We start from the raw sequence: 25,664 nt of genomic DNA, 5'->3' as shown, positions 1-25,664 counted from the left end.
TAAAACAAGAACTATTTCTGCACTTTTTTTTCTTTTTGGAAAAGCAATCTCAAATAATTCTAATAAACATCTTTAATTCACATTACTTCTTAAGCTTTGAATTTATATGTGTTTCTTTTTTTCTATAATAAGGATACACTTTTCATTCAGTTAAATCTCAACTGGTCAAACCTAAAGAATACAACTTTGACAGGATTTCAAAACTGTGAGTTCTAAAGTGCTAGGTAGTGCACTCGTTCTCAGTCTTCGTTTTATCCCAACACACCTAAGGGATGCAAAGCACTCCTGTTAGCAGCAATGATTCACTGCCAAAGGTGGTCCAAGGATGGGAAGACAATTTGGGGGACGGCACGTAAAGCAGTTTTAAGAAGCCCCGCCCCTCCGCCCCGTCACCCCCAGCCCTCACCACGAGCCCTTCTCTCCTACGAGAACCAATGAATCAAAGTTGAGACAATAATGCTAGAGCTTTTTCATTGATATTAGCTCAAAAACAGTGCTTTATAAAATTAATCAGTCCTGGCTTGTCCACAGGTGTCCCTGAGGAGAACCACTTCAGCCAAAAGCCTAAACCAAAGTAAGTTACTTATCATCTGAAGCATATCTTTACTATGTATCTGGTTTTGCTCTACTGACTCTGAAACTTGCACTATAAGAAATTCTTATTATAAAATAGTTATTCATGGACTAAAAGGGAAAAAACTCATTTGCCCCAATAAAAAAAAATGTATACAAAAGGTCATTCACAGAGTCAAAATACTGCTCAAAGAAAATTCATTTTTTGAAATTTCTAATCAAAATAATACTCCAAGTAAACTAACCTCTTACCACTACAAAGTATTGATTCATTCTGTAAACACCTGGCTATATTATGTGAAGGCCTGACCCCTTCTCCTAAGGGATCTGACTAGCAAATTAAAAATAAAAATCTTGCAAATTAAGGTTCTCTTCTGATGTTTCCCATCTTAAAGAATAATTTCTGTTTTATCATCTGACTCCAAACTAAGCCAGACTGTGTAATAAACTGAAATTTTAAAAAATTAAAAGTATATACATATGTATGTGGATAGCTATTAAAATTTAGAATCACAGCCTAGCCCAGGCAATCAGGGATCTCAAAGATCTGGGTGCTTTTGCAACCTGCAAACCCACCACAACAGGAAACTGCTTATACTCTTTTACTCTCAAGAAAAACATCTGACAATATGCCCCCTTCCAGTTTTACCACCCTTATCGGTAAAGAATTTCTGAGATACCAAGTGATCAAAACCAAATCTGTAATATGGACTATTTTGAAACCACTTCCTCTAGTAGGCATATTCCTCTCATAAAAATCTTCACTTCTCAAAATACTCCATTTGATAATAATTAGTACTTCCCGTAAACTTCCACCATCTATGCTAATCACATTGCCCTTACCAGACAGCGTATACTTTCTGTCCTTTGATCATTCTTATGCTTCTCTGTAATTCACTTCTCTTTAAAATCCAGTGACCAAAACTGGACGTGCTACTCAAAAGGAAGTAAGCTATTGAAAAGACTAGAGGAAGAACTATATCCATGACCCTGGATGCCATACTCACTTAAAAATATTTTAGCATCATGTTGACTTTTTTACTGACTCATATTCAGCTTGTGGTCACCCATGATTGTGGCTTTCTTCCCTCTTTATTTATAACTAGACTGTCCTTCTCCATCCTATATTTAAATGGTTGGATTCTCTCCCTCCACCCACTTAATCCACTAAATTTCATAGTTGTCATAGATCCATTTCCCCATTTACCACAATACTTTATAGAAATGTTTAAATCTGCAATTTACAATGACTACCATTTATGCCTTAAAAATATCAAGACTATGAACACAATATTGTGAATCAACTATAACTCAATAAAAAAAAAAGCAAGACTATTGAAGTACATATATAACATAACATACATTGTAATTTACAAGTAATAGTAAACTAAGGACAAGATCAGACTACATTGCCTACCGGAAACCTACCTCCACTGGACGGTCACTCTTTACCAGTGCTATACGTGCCCTTTGCAAGGAACCATCCATCAGCTTGTGAAGTCTCAAAATTAACTTTCTCAACCCCATCTGCTTCAGTGCTTTGTCTACAAACGGTCTATAAATAGAAGTCAGACAATGTCTACCAAAGCCTCCTTCTGTGCTGCAGTCTGGTGCCCCCCAGCCCAGAGAATCGTCCTCAGATTCAAGCCTCTCGAGCTTCTTAGTTATGCAATCCTGTGACTGGCTGTTGAAACTGTTGTCAACAGGCTGCCTGGTTTCTGGTCCCCCTGGGTCAGAGCTGTGTTCTTCTTCACTCTCATCTGGACTACTTTCCAACTCTTTCAGTTCTCTTTCTGTGTCATCGCCCTCATCTTCTGGCTCGTTGCCTTTGGATGATCGCGGGGAAGGGATTTCAAACACTGGCCAGCCAATGTCTGATAAATTCTTGATGCCCAGAACAGTACCCATAATCCTTAGTTTCTGATTTAAGTCTTTTGTGATGTTTAACCACAAACAGAGTGCCTGCACCCTGTCCTGGAAGTCTTTTGCAGCATATTTTTCGTAGTCCTTTTGAAGAGCCTGCAATGATGGATAAAGTGCTTCTATGTACTCCAGCAGCTCCATTATCCGTTTTACCTGCTCAAATGACACCCGTTGGCGCTGGAGATGCTCATGGTATGTTGAGTAACCCACAACCTTTGTTCCATGAGAGGCTCTGCACTGCCCTTCTACTGAAGTACCATTAAAACTGGCTGCATTTCTAACAAAGGCAAAGCTCCCATAATTAACTTTGAAAGTAAGGATTTCATTGATAATGTCTGGGATGTCTTGGCGGGCTGTATATAAAAAGAGGTCCTGGTCGTTAATGGTCCGTCCCGCATGCCAGGCTTGTAGCTCTAACCAGATCAGTTCGTTAGATCGGTTAAACCAGAAAGCAGATGTATTTTCCTGTCCTCTTTGCTCCCTGTCCTTCTTCTTTGAGACTGAGGTAAGCTTAAGCAGAAGCCGCAGAGTTTCAAAAAATTTTAAGCGATCTGCTGGACAGTCTGTCCTAGAAGTCTGCCGGGCAGTCCTGGCTATGGGCATGGGCACAGACACTGGAAGCTTAGCGTTGCTGCAGCCCAGACTGAGGTAAGGCTTATTGAGATCCACGTCTGGAATTGACTTCTTGGGCAAAGACCCAGCCACCGAGTCCAGCATGAAGGAGCACTGCACGTTCTTCTTATGGTCGCGCTCTGTCGTCCTGAGAGCCGCTCGGATCTTCTTCTCCTGCTTGTAGCTGTATTCTTCCACATTCTCCACAGTTTTTCCAGTGTCTTTATGTGGAGGCTGGTTTGTTGCATTCATTTTCTCTATTAAAAAAAATAAACAGAACATTATGTTACTCTAAAATATGAAGCTATCCTCAATACTTTCAGTTAAGACTGATATTCACATGGACTTGTATTGTCAGGCTATTATTAAAGAAAATAATCATATCATATGCTGAAAATTAAAGGAATACACACACAAAAATATCTCTCTAAATTTTTTAAAAGATTTTACCCATTTTACCTGTTACATAATACTTGCTATATTCTCCACTACTAACCTGAAACCAGCTGTTTACCTCTCTACGACAAAGTGCAGATATCCAGGTAGTCAAATCATCACAAGTTATCACCTTACTCTTAAGAAGGGAGAAATAGTATGGCACATCTGACAGAAACCTGATTTAGAAAACACATCTGATTTCTGCCTTTGCCATGAACTAAATGTATCAACTCAGAGCAAATCACTTAAGTTTTCTCAGTCACTTTTCTCATTTATAAAATCAAGTAGATTGAGGAAAGAATCCTTAAGGCACCATAAGATTATTCTCAGAAAACACTGAAACAGATGATAAGCAAAAATATTCACCTTAACTTATTCTATTCCTTAATTTCTTCTTTGCCACAAACAAATGAACAAAAACATGTTAAATTTAACATTAAGAAAACTGAAGACATATACACCAATTTAGTATAGCTTGCTAGTCTATCATACTGGCACATAAAAATCATTCAAAATTAATACGAAGAAAGTAAACATGACATTTTTTCCTTCAAACAACCATAAAAAGTTCTGTTAACTTAATTCCCAAGCTTTGAAATAAACACACACACCTGCCTCCCTGGCTGGCATTTCCGACACTGCTCACAGCCCCTACCTTCCTGACACCCCTGCGTCCTCTGCTGTTCTAGACACAGCATTCTCGGGGTTCTCGTCCACTTCCTAAGTCGCTCCTTTTCAAATTCCCCCCCAGGAACTTTGCTCAATCCATAAAAAGTTAATGTTTCTCAAGTTCTACCCTTAGATCTCTTCAGTCTCACTTTCGTCTCCCTGGGTGACCGTCTTCACCACCACTTCCTACACTGATAACGCCCAAACTACAGCACCATTCCAACCTCCCTTCTGCACTCAAGGCAGAGTGAATACTTCGTTCAGTGAATCTAGGACTCACGCTTAGATTCTAACACCTCTGAAATTAGAATATGTTTTCTAATCAATGGTTGTTTGATAAACCACTTTTAGGAAAATATTCACCAACATATTTCATCTACATTTTCCTTTATATATATGCGCAAGAGTGATAAATGGTTTTTAAAAATCTGTATTTAAATATCAAGAAGTGTAAGAGTTCCTTAAATAAATAAAAAGTAAAAATTCTAAGAACACACTGTGTCATCAATTGTAAGCATTTTTTCTTAGTATGTATTATATATGCCTGTAGATTTAATGAAACAGGGTATATTTATATGCTTACAGACTAATATACCCAAAATCAATTTACCAAAGAAAATTTAAATCAATTCACCTCCAAATCAATGGAAATTGATACATCACTAAAACAACATAATTTAAGCTTAAAATATACTTAAGCTCCACTCTTGCTACCGTATTAAAATATATATACACCAATCTATCAATAATATATTTGTGATGAAGAAAGGAAAACCTAAGAGTATTTTCTAACAATTGGTGACTAGATAGCCTCTATAAAATCGTAAGGGACCTGTCAGTTAAGGGAGATCTGAAATGCAAGAAGGTGCTGGAAGAAGATACACAGTAATTTTCCCAAGTCCTTTATACTCACTCTGACATGAGTAATAACCCTTTAATAATACTCAAAATCCCATTACTAATAGACAGGTTTGTTTGTTTAGCTTTCTATTAGTACTGAATCCCTTTGCAATTAACAAAAAGTCAAATACAGAGTTTCTGGAAAGGAGAATGGATCAAAAGTATATAGAATGTTTTATACAAACTTTAATTACGGTACTACAAAACTAGTTCATAATAACGTAAGACTAATGGAACATCTGAGCTCCCAAGTGTATCAATTAAATGGTGTGAGTTCGTAGCACTGTTAAAGCAAACCTCCTAAGCAGTTATTTTTTCCTTGGTCCAATCACCAATAATTCCTGCCAAATTAGAAAAACATGAAAGGAAAAGAAACAAAAATGTATACTGAAACAGAACCAAATGCAAACAAGTTCACTTGTTTAAATAAATGTAAGAAAATCAGCTGAATTCCCCACAATTCACACCTAGAAATGGCTCTTTAGAAAATGTATAAAATGTATTTTTATCAAGTCCTTGCAATTCTTATGTTCTTCCATTGCCAAATTCAGAACACCTGCCTTCCTCGATCTCTCAAATGAGAAAGTAGAAACAAGTGTCTGCTCTTTCCTTTAAATGTGAGATGATTTTTAGAGCAATGATGTACTGGACTATCAAAGAAAGTCAGCAATGTGAAGGGACTTAGAGATCTTCTAATTCAAGGTTCTCAAATTTCAGTAAACATTAAGAATCACTCAGGCAGCTACTCACCTGAGTCTGCCCATTTGCCTCTAAACAGCGTCCTATCACTTAATAAATCCTCACTTTAAAAAAAAAATCCTCACTTTACTTCTTTGAGGAGAAAAAAATATATCACTCAGGTTCTTGCTAAAATGCAGATTCCTGGACCCAGTCCCGGTGTCTCTGATTCAACCTGGCTAGAATGACACATTTTGGGAAACACTACTTTATTCAATCCCCTCATTTGCGAGGTAAGGGCTTTACAGAAAGTGTCATAAAGCTCACAAGAGCACTGTGATGAAGATTACGACAAAGCACAGACAGTCAGACAGATGGTAAACGGCAGGACAGGGATCTCAACCCGTGTTTGTGCCATCACACCACCTCTACATCTGTCAAAACTGCTCATGGGGCAGTTCTGACTGACCAAGGAAAGCTTAAGATACTGAGAGTCACAAAAGACAGATTCCGGTGGGCTAAGTAATCTGTAGATGCCGTTAATAAGACCAAGTCCTTGACTGGGGGCCTTCAAGAATGGATTCAGCTTAAATAAGGGTAGCAAGGAAGGCAAGAGAATATTTTAAGCCAGAGAATAAAAGTATGAAAAGACACAAAGACATACAAGAAGAGAGTCTGGCTGGAATAGTGAGTCTGCATGTATATGGGTAGCCTGGGAGTGTAAATCAGAACCCTGAAAGTCAGGCTGAGCTTGGACTAAAGCGCTGCAATACAGAGTCCACTCTGGGCCACAATGAATGTTTCTCTAACTACACAGATTGAATCTGACTTGTGAGTATTTCACCAGCTCAATTTTATAGCAGTTATACTTTTTCAAGGAAAAAAAAAACTTGCTAATCTCACTATTTTAGCAGAAAACAACACACATTTACTCACACACCCACACCTTGCAGTATTTGTCAGTGACAGAGAGATTAATGTGTATATACGTACGAATTCCAGTGTAACTATTTCTATCAGCTGGCTACTGCAATATTACATTACTGCTGCAAAATAGAGCTGATAACAATTATAAAGGCAGATTCGCCCTAAAAAGTGCTTTGGTTTGGGTGTCTTGATCCTTATTTAACCTACTGAAACCATGAGATGAACTGGATTTACTTCCTTCTGCCACATTAGGAAAAATTAAAACTTAAGGAGTAGATAGTTTGTCTCTTTCTTAAACCAGCCTTAAAAAGAAACAGCTACACATGGATAATTATTGTCCAAACTTACCAAAATTTTAATTGTTGTAATTTAGTAGTTATTTACCATTATCCAAAAATATGATCTTAAATAACCCCACAGCTAAATTCTGTTACTCATCAAAGTATGAAATCAAGCCTGATCAGGGAGCTTATTCAAGAGCTAAACTGGTAGATTACATCAGTGAGGATGTCACACAGCTGGTATTTTTTAGGTAATAAAAAGCTAACTCTCTTTACCTAGATATCATAACATCGCTATATATTTATCACAGCTTCTGAAAGCAGAAGTTAATATTTTGAAAGCAAAAATATCTTTAACATTCCCAGGGAAACAAATCAGGAAAATGGAAAACTCGAATGAAGTAGTTTTAAACACATCAAACTGGCAATTGTTTTAAAGTCCCTCAATACAAAGAAACACAACATTGTGGGCGATGGCGACCTCACCTTTGTCCTACATCCCTAGGCTCCTCTCCTCAGTCCTCTCCCAACCCGACAAACACCAACAATATCGATTTGAACTTTCCTGTCTTGCGCTTACTCATATTATGCACGGAGATCACAATGAATGACACAACAAGCCCTTCTGCAGAACTTCTTGAGTCTACCTGCAGGAAATTCTCTAAAGTCTACTCCCAAAAGTGTGTTTGCTTGGGTCAAGGATATAACTAATCTCAATTTGGCTGTGTTAACAAATCAGTTTCCCACAGGGATTGAGACAACTTACTCTCCCACCAACCTTGTAGGAAAGCTGCCATCTCCTCATGTCTTTGCTAGTATTCGACATTGCTCACTGGGGTGTAGTAAGTGATGGAAAGAAAACCACAGGCCCTAAATGGGGTCACCTGCATGCTGAAAGCCCATGATGGCAAGCCTAGATTTCATACATTACCTAACTGCAGTTCTAACCTCTCCCAGAGAAGTAATCTTAGTCGAACAATCTGGAATTTTGTGGTCAATACCAATAAAGTAATCTGTCAAGCAGGCCCTTTCTATGCCCCAGAGGAAGAGGTAATCTGCATGATGCAGTCCCTGCCATCCCCTACTTCATCCTCATAAAAAAGATGTCCTGGCCTAAAAACAGCCCTTCTTTCCTTTGGCTAACAGCTCCCTTCCCCACCTTTCTGCCTGTACAAAGCCCTACCGTTTCTGCACAGCCACTCGGATCGCCCTGCTAGCTGCTAGCTGAGATGGTTCCTGATACATGAATAAAGCCCATTAAATCTTCAAATGTACTTGGCTGAATTTTGTTTTTTAACATAAGAAATATATTTGGGTTTTGTCCAGGTTCCTGGCACAGAGCTTCTAAAACCCTTGGAATTTCCTGACAGAAGTGTCTTTATTTATTCATAAGAAGCCCTTTTCAATCATACCAAAATTTATGCTAAAGAGGCAACTTAGGGTGGGGCCCCCAGACAGCCTCAGGATGGGCTGGTCAAGGAAGGAGCAAGAGATCAGAGCAGGAGCTCTCAGCCCCAACCACCAACCAGACCTCCCCGAAAGAGTTGGGAGGCTGGGGGCGGGGCCTGCAGACTAATGTCCACAAAAAGTCTGGAACAAGGAGACCTGATGAGTTTCTAAGCCAGGGAACACATCAAGGCGCTAGGAAGATTGCGTTCTGGAGAGGGTGTGGAAGCTCCACGCCCCACACCTTGCCCTATGCATCTCTTCCTTTGGGCTGTTTCTGAGTCCTTTATCATAAACAGATAAACATCAGTAAAGTGTGCTCCCGAGTTCTGTGAGCAGCTCTCTCATGGGACCCCTCAATCGATAGCCAGTTGGTCAGAAGGCTACCTGGTACTAAATTTCCAATTATAAAAATGTGTCTATAGCAACAGCAGTTAGTGGCTCTGAGCCTATGAGAACAGGAATATTTAAAGAATCACCGAATCAGTTCAAGAAAATGGCTACCATCACTAAGGAGAAGTGTTAGTGGCTACTCTCGCCTCCTTTCATCACACAGTGCCCTCAGTTACCTGTGTGTGTCCTTACATTCCTTCAGGGATGCTCCTGATGGTACCTCCATTTATGGAGCAGAGAGGCTGGAGGGTGCACAGAGCACGACTGACCAAAACGCCGCAAAGCTTTCCATGCAGGTGGGAGCTAGTCTCTCAAGATAACTAAAGAAGCACATCTCTGGGTGCTGATGCCTGTGTGGTCCCCTCCCACCTGAACTCTGCTGGGCCCTGTGCAGCCAGAAGAATGCAGCAGAAGTGATGCTATGTGACTTCCCAAGCTAAGTCATAAGAAGCTTACACATTACACCTCTATCTCTCAAGACACTTGCTCTGAGGGAAGCCAGCTGCCATTTAAGAAGTCAATTACCTAGGGACCATATGCTGTGAGACAAGCCAGGACAGCCACGTGGATGTCACCTGGGAACACAAACGATGCCAGGAGCTATCAGCCCAGGTGCCAGAGTCAGTGAAGGTGCTGTCTAGGACATCAGAGACCAAGCAGACACCACGCGGAGAAGAACTGAGGGCCCAGCCTATGACAGCACCTCCAGCAGCTGAGCTGCTTCAGCCAGGGCTCCAGACATCAAGGGGCAGAGACGAGCTGTGCCTGGCCTGAACACCTGAGCCCCAGGACCATAAGCACAATACAATGCGTGTGCCTTCATATCACTTAAGTTTAGGGTGGTTTGTTACAAAGCAAAAGATAAGCAGAAAATGCAAATATTATTGGTGACATTAATTAAAAAGATGAGTTCAACTCTGACTGCAGTTGTAAGATGAAGAGTATGATTCAGGGAGCCTCTGCTTGTTGCAGTGAGAAAGAAGTAATGCACCAATCCACATTTCCCTGGAAAACTTTTAACATAAATCTGACCAGTCTAATTCTTAAAAAGCCCTTGAAAATACTGAGAGGTCAATATATTAGTATGAATCACAAACGTGTCTTAAATATTGGTCTCCCTGATTCAGCCTTCAGGTCACAGCACAAATGTCTCTTGTCCCAGAAGTCTCCCCGGGCGAGGCCCTCTCCACCCTCTCCTGCGGGCGCCTGCAGCAGCCCTCCTCCCTGGCCTCCGTCCCAGCTGTACTGCACGAGATGGCACTGCCTGAGTATCTGCGTGATTCCCAGGGGCGACAGGCTACGCACACCGATCACGTACATGCCTACGGGGCCAGCACAATTCTGAGTCAATGGAAAGAAGGAAGGAGAAGTACAGGAGGAGTGGGAGGGAGGGAGGAAACAAGGGAGTGAGAAAAGAGGCTAGAAGAAAGGAAAGAGAGGTAAAGGGAAACAGAAAGGGAGGAAGGGAGGAAAGAAAGGCTCTGTGAATAAGTAACTATGATGGGAAAACACAGAGTGAGAAAAAGGAAAAGTGCTAGAAAGAGCAAAAAGAGACAGATAATCCAGATGGGTTGGAGTCCCACCTCCACAGCTTGGCAGCTATGTGACTTGAGACTAAGGGTCCTGAACACTAAGTAACGTTAAACGATGTGATTATTTAATTCTACTTTAAAATTTAAGGCAAGTAGTGAGAAAGAAATCTTCAGCTTACAGTAGTAAGAATGACAGCTAATACCTACTGAACATGTAACTCTTACAACACTGAAAGGCAGATTAATTTACAGATGAAGAGAATGAGACACAGAGGTGGCATATGCAGAAGGGGGCAGAACCAGGATTAGAATCCAGGCAGCCAAGCCTGAGCTCTGTCCACCACGCCTCGGAGTCCAGAAGCAGGGAAGTTCTCAAGGGCTGTTGTACCATCACAGCACGAGCGCCCCGCCAGCAGAACGCCGGCCAGCACGGGCGCTGCAGGTCCACCTTCTCTCGGTATTCCTGAACGAGCGCGCTGACAAAAACAACTCACCAGACGGCAAGCACATGAAGCCACTTTCCAATACACCCATGAGCAGGACAGCTAGAAAGAGAAAGCTTAGAAACTCTCTGTGCCATTTCCTCGATCGTAAATTGGAAAGTAATATACAGACCCTACATCTCATTGGGTTATTATGATATTAACGTATACATTAATACATCATAATTCATGACACATTAAGTGAAAAAGGAAGCCAGCTGTAAAATGGTACATATAGGATAATATAGTAGTCGCAACAGAAATACATGAAAGAGGAGACACTACAAGGCACAGACGGTAAAAGCTGCTATTTCTACATGTTGGGTTCATGGATACTTTCATTTATTTTTGTCAGTATTTTATAAATTCCCTAGAACAAACGTAATCTTTTGCAATAAGAAAAAAATAAATTATTATGAATTTTGGTATCCTAGGTTTGCTATTAAATAAACAGTAGTCACTAGGACCCCTTCCACATCTAAATTCTATAATTTTATGAAATAAACAACTGAAAGAAGTCAAAGAGGAAAAGAGACAACTTTCCTTCCTCCTTCCGTCTGCAACACCGCCCAGGACAGTAACAGCTCACAAAGTATCGAGTGACTGGTTTTCTGACTGATTAGTAAAGACATACAGTCATCCGAAGTATTGCATTCAGATAAGCTTAATGCCTGCGGCTTGTACTAGGAAGAAGGGCCAAACTGTGCACCAGGAGAATCAGTTCTAAAAATAGTCCTGCCACTATCTCAAGCCTTCCGGCCTTAAGAAGTTGCTTTAAAACTCTGGACCTCACTTTCTCAATCTATAAAATGCGAGAATTGTGTTCTCAACTCCTGTTCTAAAACAGTGTGTACCAACAAGTGAAGAAAAAACAGATGTCCTACTGGCACCATCTCACTTTACCACCACAGAGCAAGTACATATCAACTAATACTGATTCAGCGGGCGCTGCTCCACTGATAGCATTTTAGATAAAGAACTTCTACAGGCAGCTGAGAAGTTTCTTTGAGAAAATGGATAAGGATTGATTTAAAGATAACATATTGCAATGGAAAGCTATTCCTTTCTACAGAGTGGGGGGGAGGGGATAAACTGGGAGTTCTAGATTTGCAGATACTAACTGATACACATAAAATAGATAAACGACAAGTTCATACTGTACAGCACAGGAAACTATATTCAATACCTTATAGTAACTTATGGTGAAAAAGAATATGAAAGTGGTGTGTGTATGTTCACGTATGACTGAGGCATTGTGCTCCAGACCAGAAATTGACACAGCATTGTAAACTGACTACACTTCAATAAAAAAAATATATATTAAAAAAAAAAAGAAAGCTATTACTTTCCGAAGAGGGCAAAGACAGGCCACAGGTTAACATCCTGCTACAAAGTTTCAAAAGAAAAGAAAAGAAAAAAATCTTCCCTGTGGAAAGAAAGACTCTTCAGTACTGAGGAGTTCCTCCTGGGATGAGATCTCACGCAAGCGAGTAAGCACGATGAAGCCCGTTTCTCTCCCCTCCTCCTTCTCGAGGAAGGGCCACGACAGGGACGCAGGGTGAGCTTGCCGACGTCAACCACGAGAGATCAACGTGCGGAAAAAATGTGTGCGAAGAGAAACTCGGCCAAAAAGAGAGGAAGAACGTGGGCTAAAGAAAGGGAGAAACGGGCCTGAGTTTGTTCTCAGGAGGGAGAGCGTGAGATACACGGGGCAATTTCTCAGAGGAGTTGAAGAGCGAAACCCGTCTCGGACGGTATCGGGGAGATGAGGTCTAGGAAGCTACGGGATCAGTTTTAGGACAAGCGGCTTGCTGAAGTTAACAGAGAAATTCTAACACCCAGGCTCCAGTGCCCTGAGTTCCACGCCAGAAAGCTGGGTACGAGGCAGCAGCAGGCAGCGCGGGTCAGCTCGCCTCCCAGGACGCACAGCTGCGGCGAGCCGGGGGGAAGCAAGACGGGAGACAGCGAACGCGCTCAGTCTCTCGGGCAGAACACCACCTGGACGGCGGGAGCCTCAACAGAAGGGCAAGTACAACACAGGGTCTGTCCGCGGTGGGAGGAGGTGCCACCCAGGCTCCGTGCCGGAGAGAAGGGGCCCTGAGCACCGAGGGCAGCGTCCTGGGCAGGAAGGCTGGCCTGCCCCTCCCAAATTGCCCAGCACATCATGTCTGCAAGACGGAATCTAGAAATTTCAGCCTAAGAGATTCAAAGAGTGAAGAAGGCCATCCATCCCGTACGCCAGCAGCTCTCCTGGGTGAGAGCGCCGATTCATCCACATTTGGCCTCGTCCACATCCTATAAGGAAGGCGAACGCCTCACACACTGACTTTAACAATTACTCAGGACAAACCTTGTTATCTCTGGAGAATTATTTTCTCCTTTATTAACAATACTGCTAATGGTAATAATCCAAAATAAATTTTTTTAATTTTAAAAGCAGCATAAAATCAAATTTAAAATAAGAGGAAAAACTAACGTTATCCTAGAAAGGATCTATCAATAGTTAACATGTTATATAAAGATTATATACCAAGCGTGCCACACCCTTCACGTATTGCTTTTTAAGTACAAGATTTACCTTTCAAATTAGCCCGGCTGGCCGGCCTCCCTACACTATTCCTCTGGTGCTTGGTGGACATGCGTTTCATCTGCCGAGGTGTGCTGGGCGGAGAGGTGCCATACAGATTCTCCGCATTTGTTTCATCTGAGAAGTCCTCTGGGTCAGACTCGGAATTCTTACAAGCTGAATCTCCCAGTGTGTACTCTTGCCTATGAGAGACAATAAGCAGAGAAAACATTCAGTAATATATTAAGTGAATTAAAATTTAAACTACTTAAAATTCCTTTTACGAACTCTCTCTAAAATTTTTCTGTGGATATGCATCCTGCTTAGCCTTGTCACCTCCTCTGTCCGTATTTGTGGACACTCACAAAGAGGACCGCTTTCACTCAAAGGGAGGAATGACTGTGCCTTCCTGCTCTCACCACGAGCACCCCAGGGATAGAACTGATGTGCAGTTTCTGCTGTTTACAGAATTCTTTCTAATGTAAATGAAGTTTAAAATTAAAAATTTAAGGATTCAGAAAAAAAGGACAAAGGACTAGAAGACACAAATCAGACAAAACTAAGTATCACTGTGCACTCTAGTCAGTGACACGTGCAACTGGTGAGTGGGCAAGTCCTGCCCCGATGTCAGAGTCCACTCCTTTCCTGTCGTGAGGCACAGACAGGGCAGAAAGCGCGACCTGAGCAGCAAAGCAGAGAGCACTGGTGACAGATGCTGGGTCACAGTTTCTGTGTTCTCTGAGAGACTGCAGTGCAGCGCTCAGGTGGCGTGTGGGGGAGAAGGATGATGGGGAAGAAGAAAAGGGAAAGAGTTTCTCTGCACCTTCAAAATGCAATCCCTCATTAACTTGGCCTCTGGAAACACATTCGGCCAATTCTCTGTCCCTAGGAGACTTCTCAAATAATACCACTATTTCGATAAAGTTCTAGTTTTTGCAAAGCTAACAAAATAAAATTTAATTATACACAATGAGAACAAATACAATTCCAAAAGTCTACCCTATTCTGAATATTCTTTATAAAATACACTTCATATTTTATAAATATAACTCCAAACTATATCCAAGATACAACCAATTTTCTCTCTGGTGATTTATATATCCTGCTATAAAATCAAAAACTATTTCAAAATCATGAGGGAAAAAATAAAATTATTAGAATTATTCAAATTTACAGTACTGAAATCTTTAAAGAATCCCTGCAACAGGTCAAAAACTGATTTTTTAACCAGGTAAGAGCACTCTAGATATTGTGGTATACGTGCCCCCACACATGTGCACACACAATCAGACATACAGGTGGGATGTGCTGAAAGCTAACCGAAACAAAGTCGCATGACAAATATTATTACTTATAGATTAACTTGGAATTTCCTATATCCATTTCTTCTACACTCACTGCAAAACAGCTGATTCAGCTGATGAAAGACATGGCTATAAACGACCAGGATGCTAATTTCATTTCCATATGGCTTTGTAGTTCTTAGCACAGGCTTTGGAAGACCGTATGCTTTGCGGCATGAGGGCCTCACGTTCAAATCCTGACTGTGCTGGTTACTAGCTAGCTGTGTGGGCCTCAGCCAGAGTATTTAAAATCTCCTCACGGCACATACATAAAATAAGGCTAATAAATATTTAAACTCCATACCTGTAAGGGTTAAATCCAATAATGCATGCTTAATAGGAGTAGGAACGGCCTGAGGACTCACTAAATGATGGACACCACTCGTTACTACAGGCCTCGGACACGCCGTGCTCACCGAGCTCCAGTGACAGAACCTGAGCTCTTCACCTACCTGCTCAACTTTTTTAAAAGAGAAAATTCTTAGGACGAGAAACTTTTTTTTAACACTTTTAACATATTCTAAATTCTTTCAAATTCAGTATTATAACTCTTTTTTCTCCATTAAGTCAGTGGTAAGGAAGGACTTGTATTCTATTACTTTTGTATCTCCAATAGATTCCAGAAAACTGCTCAAACCATTCAGTGTTTTCCCACAATAATATACTTCATATATTAGAATGGTAATCACCAGAAAACTACAGCACAAACATTTAGCCAGTTAAATAAATCAAGGTCAGACAGCAGGGAATACCATGATAAACAGAAAGACGGGGTCGGCTATGAAAGAGCAAATAAGACCTTGTTCCAAACACTCCCTCCGCAGTGAGGAGGAATGTGAACTTGGGAGGCAGAAGACCTAAGGCTGAGTCCCAGCCTTACTGGACGTGTGACTGAGGACATGGCTTAATCTTTCTAAAGCTAAGAAGAAATAAATCAACTTAGAATTTGTAAGGTCAATATTCTAATACATTTCAGGAAACTGAGATGTGAAGATTCAAAAAACAAAACAAAATGGAAATAAATGGCTATGCAAAAAAAACTAAGGCTCAAACAGGTATAAAAAATGGGATGTTTTACTAGTATCCAGCAGTATTATGTGGATAAATGAATTCATGAAACGCAAAGTGAAAGTGGAGGAGGATTTTTTGAAGAGGAGCTAAAATGTCCAAACTTCACTACGCCAAGTCAACGATGGCAAGCCCTCTGCCCTGAGGTCAGAGTCGTGATCTCAGGACAGGTGAGTTTATTTTTTTTAAATAAATACCCCTGTCATATATACAAGGTCCTGTGCTTTAGTTGATAAAAAGAACCTAAGAAAGCATGTATTTTAAAAAATGTTAACTTCCATGAAAAATTTAATTTGGGGAAACGGAAAAAGATACTTGTGTTGTATTGTCCTCCGACTGTGGATAAATTATTTCTTTACACATGAAAAATCTCATTTGGCTGCACTCTCCAAACAAAAGTAGAATAGTAAACCCCCTTAGTAATTCTACAGAAGTTGAGTTATCTCTTGTTTTCAAAGCTGCATCTATTACAAAACAAAAAGTCATCTTAGTCTTTATACCTTTACATGGACACAATAAACAACTTACTGATTTCAAAATCTTTCCAAATTACTTAATTATTCTAACAGCAAACAAAGAATCACAGGGAAGTGAAAATGAATACTGTCATAAGCAATATATTAGAATGCAGTACAACATAATACATTTCATCCTTCCTTACTCATTATGCATCATAGAAAATGAGGTAGGAAAACATGTGCTGCCAGTCACCATATTTATAATTCAAAATTAAAATGAATTTCAGAAGAGGCACTACACAAAGGTGAAGCTATTCATTTAATACTTTCTTAAGATTTACTTAACTCAGTAAAGATGGTGTTCACACCTGTAGGAAATGTTACTGGTTTACATTCCATCCAAGTAACTTAGTAACTTAATTACATGTTAGAACAAAGTCCAACGTTATTTAAAGGAATTAAAAAAAGAAAAGTCTAGGACTCAATAAATAAAATTCACAATGTCTGCCACCTTATGGAAATTTACTAAATACAACCCAAAACAGGAGAAAAATCAACAGAAACAGACCAGAAATGACTCATGTGGAACTTGTAGAGAAGAAAAATATACATGAAATGAAAAATACCCTAGAAGGAATTAAAGTCAATTAGATACAACAGAAAAAAAGATCAGTGAACTTGAAAACATAGCAATAGAAACTACCCAAAGTTAACGAGAGAAAAAAATTAAGAGAAAAAGAAAAAGAACAAAGCATCAGTAATCCATGGGACAGTATCAACTAGTGTAGCACACATTTTACTGGAGTCCAAAAAAAGAAAAGGGAGGGACAGAAAAAGATCTTTGAAGAAACAGGCCTGAAAATTTTCCAAATTTGAAGAAAACCAGAAGCTCCAAGATTTAAGAAGGTCAGCAAACTCTAAACAGAAGAACTATGAGAAAACCACCAGTTTCTGATTATGCATATCATAATCAAATTGCGAAAAACCAGTGATAAAGAGAAAAATCTTAAAAGCAGCCAGAGGAAAACAACTTAGTTTGGAAACTTTAGCTAAGAAACAATACATAATGGGGGGGGGGGATCAAGCAAAAGTTTATTCTTTTTTTCCTTTAAAAAAAAATGTAGACACAAAATCTAAGAAAATAAATACACTGTAAGTTCAAAAGAACTTGCATCATTTCAATTAACTAACCAAAAGCATCCAAAACCTCATTTTGTATTAGCTCATGTGAGATGAGCTAATGTGGTCAGTTGACTGGTTCAGAATGTTTCCATGGATACCAATTATTTTGGATGAGGAAAGTAGTACAAGGTCTCCATCAGCTGCCCTGAAACATTTGCCTTACTTGTGTTTAAAAACATACAAATGTGAAATGTCTTTCTGGAACTAAACTTCTGACAGTCACATTAAACAATGTTGCATTCTTTTAACATAAAACTCTGCTAAAGTACTATACACTTGACAGAGTCTGGTCTAAGAAATGCATGTCTTTAATTCAATCCAAAGGGGTTTCATGCAGTTTTTAAATGAGTATGTGGAAGACAAAAATTCAAGTGACTTGGGATTAAATAGTTCTCCTCTGACATAGTAGGTAAACCACATGGTGCCTGAAATAGCTCATCTATAAAATGATTTGAAGCTAGATTAGATGAGCTGAAAAACATCTGTGGTTTTGCAAAAGCCCTTTAAAAAAAAAACTGGCTTCATTAAAAGTTCTTTAACAAAGTCTTTAGACATAAAGTATTTTATTCCATTATGAGTACAGTTCTCACCTGTGTGAGGTTTTCTCCACCACCTCCACTTCCCCATTAACTTATTCTCTATTAAGTAATAATTAAAGGGAGACTTTTGCTATTGGGGGAAACAGAGGAGAAGGGTAGAAAGAGGGGTTGGATTTTCTGTTTCTTTTGTAAAGAACTTGCAGTTTGCTCAGCCTGCAGTATAAATTAAAGGGAGCTAAGCTAAGTTTGAGGTGGCATGGTTGGTTTGTATTGCAAGAGCCAATTAATAGCTGATCTTTATTATCAGCCTGTAGTTGAGCATTTATCAGCTTACCTCCACATGAGCTGTTATCAAATCTCAAGTTTATCCAACATTCACTATTTAACTTTTGCATTCAGCGTAGGGTCTTTGTAAACCTAGCAAGTCTTCTTTATTTTTCAGTACAGACACTCAGACTTATTTTGTTTAACTAAAATTCACTTTTTTAAACGAAAGTAGATATTTTAAAATAAGATTTTCTGTGGAAATGAACAAGAAACTATCCCCTCAACAAGACTGGAAGCTCCATGAGTGCAGGGACCTCATCTGTCTTCTTTACCACTGTATACAGTGTCTGGTGCAGATTACACACTCAATAACTATCTGGTGAATAAATGGATTTGTGAGGTTAGTAATTTTATCTTTGACATTTTAGACTTAATCATCTAAATTCTATTTAAATACAATCACATTTCATAATTTAAAGAATATAAATTTTAAAGGATATAAGAATTAAAGATTATTGATTTCTGACAATGTTTAAGTGATATCGTAACCCTAGGTGCCAAGATGCCTATCTACTGACCAAAACAGCAGCAATGGAGTATGGTATAAGGAGTAATAGTTTTGGGAAAAGAACAACATGGGCTGAAACCCCTACATCCCACACTTATTAGTGAGAATCCAAGTTTAATCAAATTATTATGTTTGCTTACAAACACTTTCATTTATGAGAAGACTTCTTATCCAGTATCACTGGGACTTGTGGTCAGTTAACTTTTAAAATATATTAAAAGCATTAAAAATGAAGCATGCAAAGAAAAACTTTGAAACATCTTTGGTGACTGTTACTTTGGGGGCCTTCCATGAACCTGGCCTCCCAGTATTCACATCTTTGTATAATCACATCCTCTTAATGTGGGATGACCCTGTGATCTGCTTTACCCAATGGAACCAAAAGTGACTTGGGGCCAGTTCCCGGCCAAAGCCTTAAGAAGGCTACCCTGTATCCAGGGGAAGCTAGCCACCAGGAAAGAAATCCAACTGCCCTGAAACTGCCATGGTCTTCAAAGCCTAACTAACTAGTCAGGTGGAAAGGAGTGAAGGAGGACCTAGGTAGGTCAAAGTCTGGTTGAGCTCCACCCCAGCTGAGGGCCAGTGCCAACTTGCTAGCCGGTGAGTAAGGCTATTTTGGACCTTCCAGCTGTCCCTGAGCCCAAGCCAACACCATGAGAAGCAGAAGAACCACTCAACACCATCACAGATAATAAATGGTTTATTTTAAGCCATTAAGTTTTGGTATTGTTTGTTACATTACAATAGATAATTGACACACATATGAAAGTTAAACAGTTTATTTTTACTTTAACCTCTGAATAAGTTTTAATCTGTCAATACTTTGATGAGGCCACCACCTTGTCTTTCAGTGTGTGCAGTCCCTGAAAAAGTCGAGTCAACTTTGTCACATGTACCACAGCCAAGGTGCAGCACCTGCCATCTCCACTATTTCTTTAAGATGGAACAAGAATTTAAAGACTTCTGTGGAGTAATTTTTCTGGATGTTTATGATTTTTCTTCCTATACTTTAACAATTCTCTCCAATCCCTAATTTGATGGCAATTTTCTTTTTGTGACCTGTCTTGAGACTTTCCAAAGCATTTCAATTTAGTTTACACAGAAACTACAATTCTCTTTTGCATTCATGTTTCATATATTTTGTGTAACAATTCACTAAATTATGCAATTACAATTAAAACATACAACAGTCCTAAAAAGATTTAGGGACAAACCAGGAACTCTTGATAAGCATATAGGTCAACTGGGAACAGAAAACCACAGGTATTCTAGAGAGGATCCTATCAGCCCTAAGCATTCATGATGCCGTGAGCACAGATGACATTTTTTATAGAAGAAATGGATAGGTTAAAGTCGGAAAAAGTTAGGTAGGTGAGTGGATAAGACCTGCCTGGCTTAGATCTTCTAGAAGTCTTTTGTTTCATTCATAGATTTATACAAGATATACTTTATCAGTCTTGAAGTAAGTAGAACAAAAGAGAACACAAAGACATAAAACATATATATGAAGAAAAATTACCCCATATGGATAAACTTTACTCATCATTAGAAATAAAAACAATTATAAATTGTTTAAAAAATATTTTCAGATAAAGGCTTTCAGAAAGTAAACTCATAAAATTATATAAACAAATACAACAAAATGCTTTAGACTTCATATCATTATCCTTCACTTCTGGTTAACCAGAAGACTATTCAAAAAGAAGTAGAACAAAAAAAGAGAAAGGTTTCAGAAAGGTTTTAGACACTTAAATACATGTGAGGCATGCTACAGATGAAAGACAAATGTGATTATTTCTGCTATTTCTGCAGTTTCACTGCAAACAGTTGAGTACTTAAACACAAGAACTTCTGATCATGTTCCCCGTCTCTGGAAGCGGGGGAACAGCTGAGCTAGGGAAGGGACTGCTTGGTTTGAAATCATAAGGACCATTTCCACAAATAAAACCAAGAATATGATTTTTAAAAAGGGGAACAAAGAAAAGACATTTTCAAGTGTGCTTTCTTATTTCTGCCAGTTTTAACACCTCTAAAAATGTGTGAGTATACCTATATCTTTATCCAAAGTTTTGCAAATCAATACTAGATCGTGTGGGTATAGATTAGCAAGCAGACAACCAAAGGGAATAAAAACTCTTCTTGGGTACACCTGGTTGTACGGCAGTAGTGATGCTGGGGACACTTCTTTCGATACAAGAAGTGAAAATAAGCACCATTCAGTCTCACAGTGGATGCAATTTACAATGAAATGCCAACCAAAAAAGTATTCAAAGAAAAGCAACATAAAAGTGATGATCCATTCAAAGGTTGCTTTAGGCTTAAGTAAAGAGAACTCTGAGACTAAAGCACGGAAATTTGAAAAAATGAAAATCTGTGTCAAATCTGGGAGCAAAAACAAAGGGCTTACACTATGCCAAGTGCACACAAAACATTTAAGAATTTAAAGAGAAGTAAGACAAATGTTTAAAACTTTAAAGACAGCAAAAAAGAATTATGATCTCTCTCTACCTACTCTTTCTTACAAGTGAGAACGTTTCTAAAAATCTCCTTATTCTAATTCAAATTTGTATACGGAAAAAGTATTTTATATCATGGACTACCTTCCACGTCATTCTTAGAAATCAAGTACCTGAAGAGCCACTTTCTGCAGGAAAACAAATGAGCTGCCTGAATCTGAACTGAAGCTAAACAGGTAACTATAAACATGCCCTGCGACACACACACACACGCTCAAAAGATGAACTCCAGCTGTTGAGGGAATAAACCAAGGAAGCAGCATCTGACACCTTCTCCCAGAGTTTTCAGGGAAGAAAAATGGAAAGAAAAGTAGGGAAAACAATAAGGACAGTCTGGACATTAAGTCTCTCACCTCTGCTCTGACGTTAGCATGCAAAGAGCTCATTTACCGGGAGACCAGATCTTGGTTCCCAACACCATGCTCCAACAAAAGAACCAGGACTGTTTGGAATGGCTGACTCCAGGACTGGGGCAAGGAAGACGTAAAATGACTCTGGGGCATCTTGTAAGTGCACCAAGTGAGGAAATGTATAAAAAAAAACAAAAAGCCAATGGAAGCATGTTAAAAGGACAGAGGAGGAACTGAGAGAGCTATCACTGGGCAAAGGTAGAACAATCTGAGCAACAAAATAAATGACAAAGTGCTGGATTATAATAATGAATGCATGAGTCCACACTGATACAAATAATTACTATATAAATGAACAGGAGAAAAAACAAATCCATACAGAAGAAATTCAAATATTTATGTAGCCAAGTGACCATGGTTAACATCCTCAGTTAGGTCATGTTGAGAGCAGGAGCCCTGTTATGGTGAGAAGGGCACTTCACCTCTTTGGTCATCCTCCCAAAACCCATAACTCCAGTCAAACCATAAGAAAAACACCAGCCAAACCCAAATTGAAGAAAAGTGCATAGAACACCCGACTGGCACCCCTTAAAGCTGTTAAAGTCATCAAAAAAAAGTCTGAAAAACCGTAACAGCCAAGAGGAAGCTAAGAAGACATGATGAACAAATATAATGTGCTGTCCTCGATGGGATCTGGGAATAGGGTAAAAAACATTAGGAAACATTAATGAAATTGGAATAAAGTACAGAGCTTAGTTGTGACAAAAGTACACAGTAACGTAAGATTTAACAAGAGGAGAAACTGGGCACAGGATACATGGAAATTCTTTGTGCTTTCTGAAACTATTCTAAAATTAAAAGTTTATTCAGAAATTAATTAAGAATGCTAAATGGACACCTATTCCATGACAATGCTGAAGAAATTTGGTGTTACTATACAGGTATAAAAGACTAAGAGCCAGGACTAAATGAAAATGTAACATTAATTATAAAACTAAAGCCATTCTTTGTCAACATAGCCAATGATTGTGGTTATAAAAGAATTTTTAAATGGCAGGTGAGGAAATCCCACAAATGGTAGGTGAGCGACTTCTAAAACTGGGATATGCATCAGATTTCTATTTATGTTTTTCACGAGCTATATAACTTGTTACACAGTAATAAACAATTTTCATTATAACAGTGTAACTACTACCTTAGGCACTGAGGCACTGAATACTGACCATCTGCCAGGCCCTGTGCTGAACAACCTACATAATCTCATTTAATCCTTGACAGAGCCTATGGCCCCATTTTAGGAAAGGATACTTTGCCCAGATTATGTTGATTATGAGAATTCTCATGTTCTCATTAACAGATGCCTATCGCATGCCAGGTACCCAGACACTCTACCAGTTGCAGAAAAGGAAAAACAGTTGCAAAGGTAACTTGTCTGCTCTGAACAGGAAGTGTCTGGGCAGAACTGGAGTTCTAGACCCTCCCACCCTTAGCGCACCCCTCACTCCTAGGTCACTGTGATGTCTGCCCTCTCCCAAAGGCAGGCACAGAGGACTACTTCCCCCATGGAATGAGGTCCCTACCTGCTGGAGAAAAAGAAGAAGTGTGAGGGATGGTTCAGGGACCAAGTTCCCTGCCCAGCTCTGGGGCTCCCACCTTTTGGCCACTCTAAGTCTACATTTCCTCACCTGTTGCTCTCAGTAAGACACTCGGGCCTGCGGGGGGCACAGAGTGGCTACAACTGAAATGAGAAAAAAAAAGTGAGAATTTTGTTTGGCCTACTTATTTCTGCATATCAAACAAAAGGTACAACTCAACTCTCTCTCCTTCAGGGAGCTACCTACCTCCCCTACCAAGCACAGCGATACCCTGTCTTCCCTGCAACACCCGTTTACCACTCCTCTAACAGAGCGCACTCATTAGATCAGGCTGCTGCTTCCAGTTCGTGTACATCTGTGTGTGCTGATGTCGGAAAAGAGCATAAAGCTACCCACCAAAGGGACAGAAAAACAGGCTTTTTAAATCAGAGACAAGTTATTTGGAATTAACAATTAACTGAGACTGGACTTTTGTGTAAGAGGTGAGATAGAAGATGACATAAATTTTTTAAATGTAAGTTATTTCATTCACCTTAGGTTTTTTGTTTATTTATTTATTTATTTATTTACAGTTGAAAACACACATTGGCTATTTCATACTTCACTGTGTGTGCCTTTGTGTCAACTACACACTAGATCATTCAGCCCACAGTGGCCCCACTGGACAAGAGCTGTGCTAGGGGTTGAAGGAAAACACATGGCTGAACAAGAGGATCACCACTCCTGCCCTCCTGTAGCTTTCAATCTACAGAAAGAACGAGAAATCCAGCACACAAGCACATACACAAGTCTTTAAAGTGTACTTCTTCATTATGCTGTGAAGGAAGATTACAAAGCTGACAGGAACTAGCCTTGGACAATCGGTAGGATGATTACAAAAAAGACACCTTCAAAGAAGGCGCACTGAGATGGAAACTCAAAAGGTCTGAAGGCACAGACCAGGAGGAGGGGGAAAGTGGATGAGACAGAAGAGTCCACAGCTTATGTGAGATGAAAAGGCCACGATGCCCCAGAGCGGGGGGCAGAGTGAGCAGGAGCACCCACAGGGCAGGCGTGGTCTGACGCCACAGGCCCTGCATCCCAGGGCAGAGACAGAGCGGCAAGGGTAGTAAGCAGGGGAGGGGCAGGAGGGCACCTAGCTTTCTCTTCTAAGGATTTCCCACATCACCTTACACGATCAGACAGGCATAAAGATACATACAATTTTGACTTTGTCACACACAAGGCTTCTCAGCTATTCATTCTTAAAGTCAACCTAAACATCTATTCTGTCTTTACTATTCCAACAAGCAAGAACAATTCACCTGCCAGGAGCTGACAGAGGGGAAAAAAAGAATGGTTCACTTAAGAGGAACAATGCCTCTAGGAATTATGAAATCCTTAAAAATGGCAGGGTAACATCTAAGAAACAGACACTATTCAACATCAAAGATGTAATTAAAGACACATACACAGTCTGTCTCATGAAAAATATAACTTTTTTTCTAATTAAAAGCAATGTAAACTGGGGGAAATTTTAAATAAATCTAAAAAAATTTAGGGGAAAAACTCTTATTTTTAATTTTATACTTTTCTTCACTGAGGAGAACATAATTGGTAACTGTGGTTGCATACATAAGGCTAATGTGAAATTTACGGGAAACTTGGGGCCTGAAGTCCTGTGTATTCCAAATATAAATACCACTTACGGTTTCAGAAAATAAATGTCTCACAGTATATAATTAAATGTAACACGCACAAAATATAGGGAATAAAAAAATGAAGTACAAAACTATATTACTTTCTATCTCAATCATGGGGATTATGAGGCCCCTAAAACTGAATGTAAATTTTAATCATGTGCATTTTTGGAGTCAAGAGTCCATAGTTTTATCAGATTCTCAAATGTAGTCTTATTCCAAAAAGGTTAAGGGGCACTGCCCTAGACAATATCTACCACATATTTAGCAGGGTTATCCTTTCAAAATATCCCATCTTAACATATACTAGACAGACAAAGGATAAAGGTATTAGATGCATAACTAACTCAAATCAATACTCAAGCTACAAGGATGCTTCCACACTAGGCAAGAAAAATCTCCCGACCGCCGCTGGCTTTGCACAAAACTGACTTAAATCACATAAATGTCAAGAAGTTAACCAAATGAGACAGCAGTTTTCAATCTTTTGTGACACTCTGTTGTTTTATGTTTGGAATGACACTATCCTCCATACTCCCTGTAAAAGTGGTTAAATAAAATAAACTAACATTTAATTTAACAACAGTTAATTCAAGGATGAATAGAAAGATACTTAAATGGATCATAATCAGGGCTACAACTAAATACAATAAAGGCAAAGCCTTCGCGGGAAAAAAAT

The 25,664-nt window shown here is 39.4% G+C and overlaps 1 protein-coding gene across 3 annotated transcripts in view; it reads right to left on the bottom strand.

Annotated features, from left to right (window-relative positions):
- The window catches only part of MAP3K4 (mitogen-activated protein kinase kinase kinase 4), a 102,582-nt gene that overhangs the window by 57,643 nt on the left and 19,275 nt on the right, over positions 1–25,664 (bottom strand). For all 3 annotated transcript variants that reach the window (XM_072966132.1, XM_072966131.1, XM_072966133.1), the window contains exons 2-3: positions 13,433–13,623; positions 2,002–3,365 (exon numbers count right to left, since the gene is read on the bottom strand). In XM_072966132.1, the coding sequence (XP_072822233.1) occupies positions 2,002–3,365; positions 13,433–13,623 (1,555 nt within the window). The remainder of the gene's footprint in view (positions 1–2,001; positions 3,366–13,432; positions 13,624–25,664) is intronic.

The sequence above is a fragment of the Vicugna pacos genome, chromosome 8 (genome assembly GCF_048564905.1).
Source record: "Vicugna pacos chromosome 8, VicPac4, whole genome shotgun sequence".
Lineage (NCBI taxonomy): Eukaryota > Metazoa > Chordata > Mammalia > Artiodactyla > Camelidae > Vicugna > Vicugna pacos.
The sequence above is the reverse complement of the archived record's forward strand: the minus strand, read 5'-3'. Positions and strand labels throughout refer to the sequence as shown.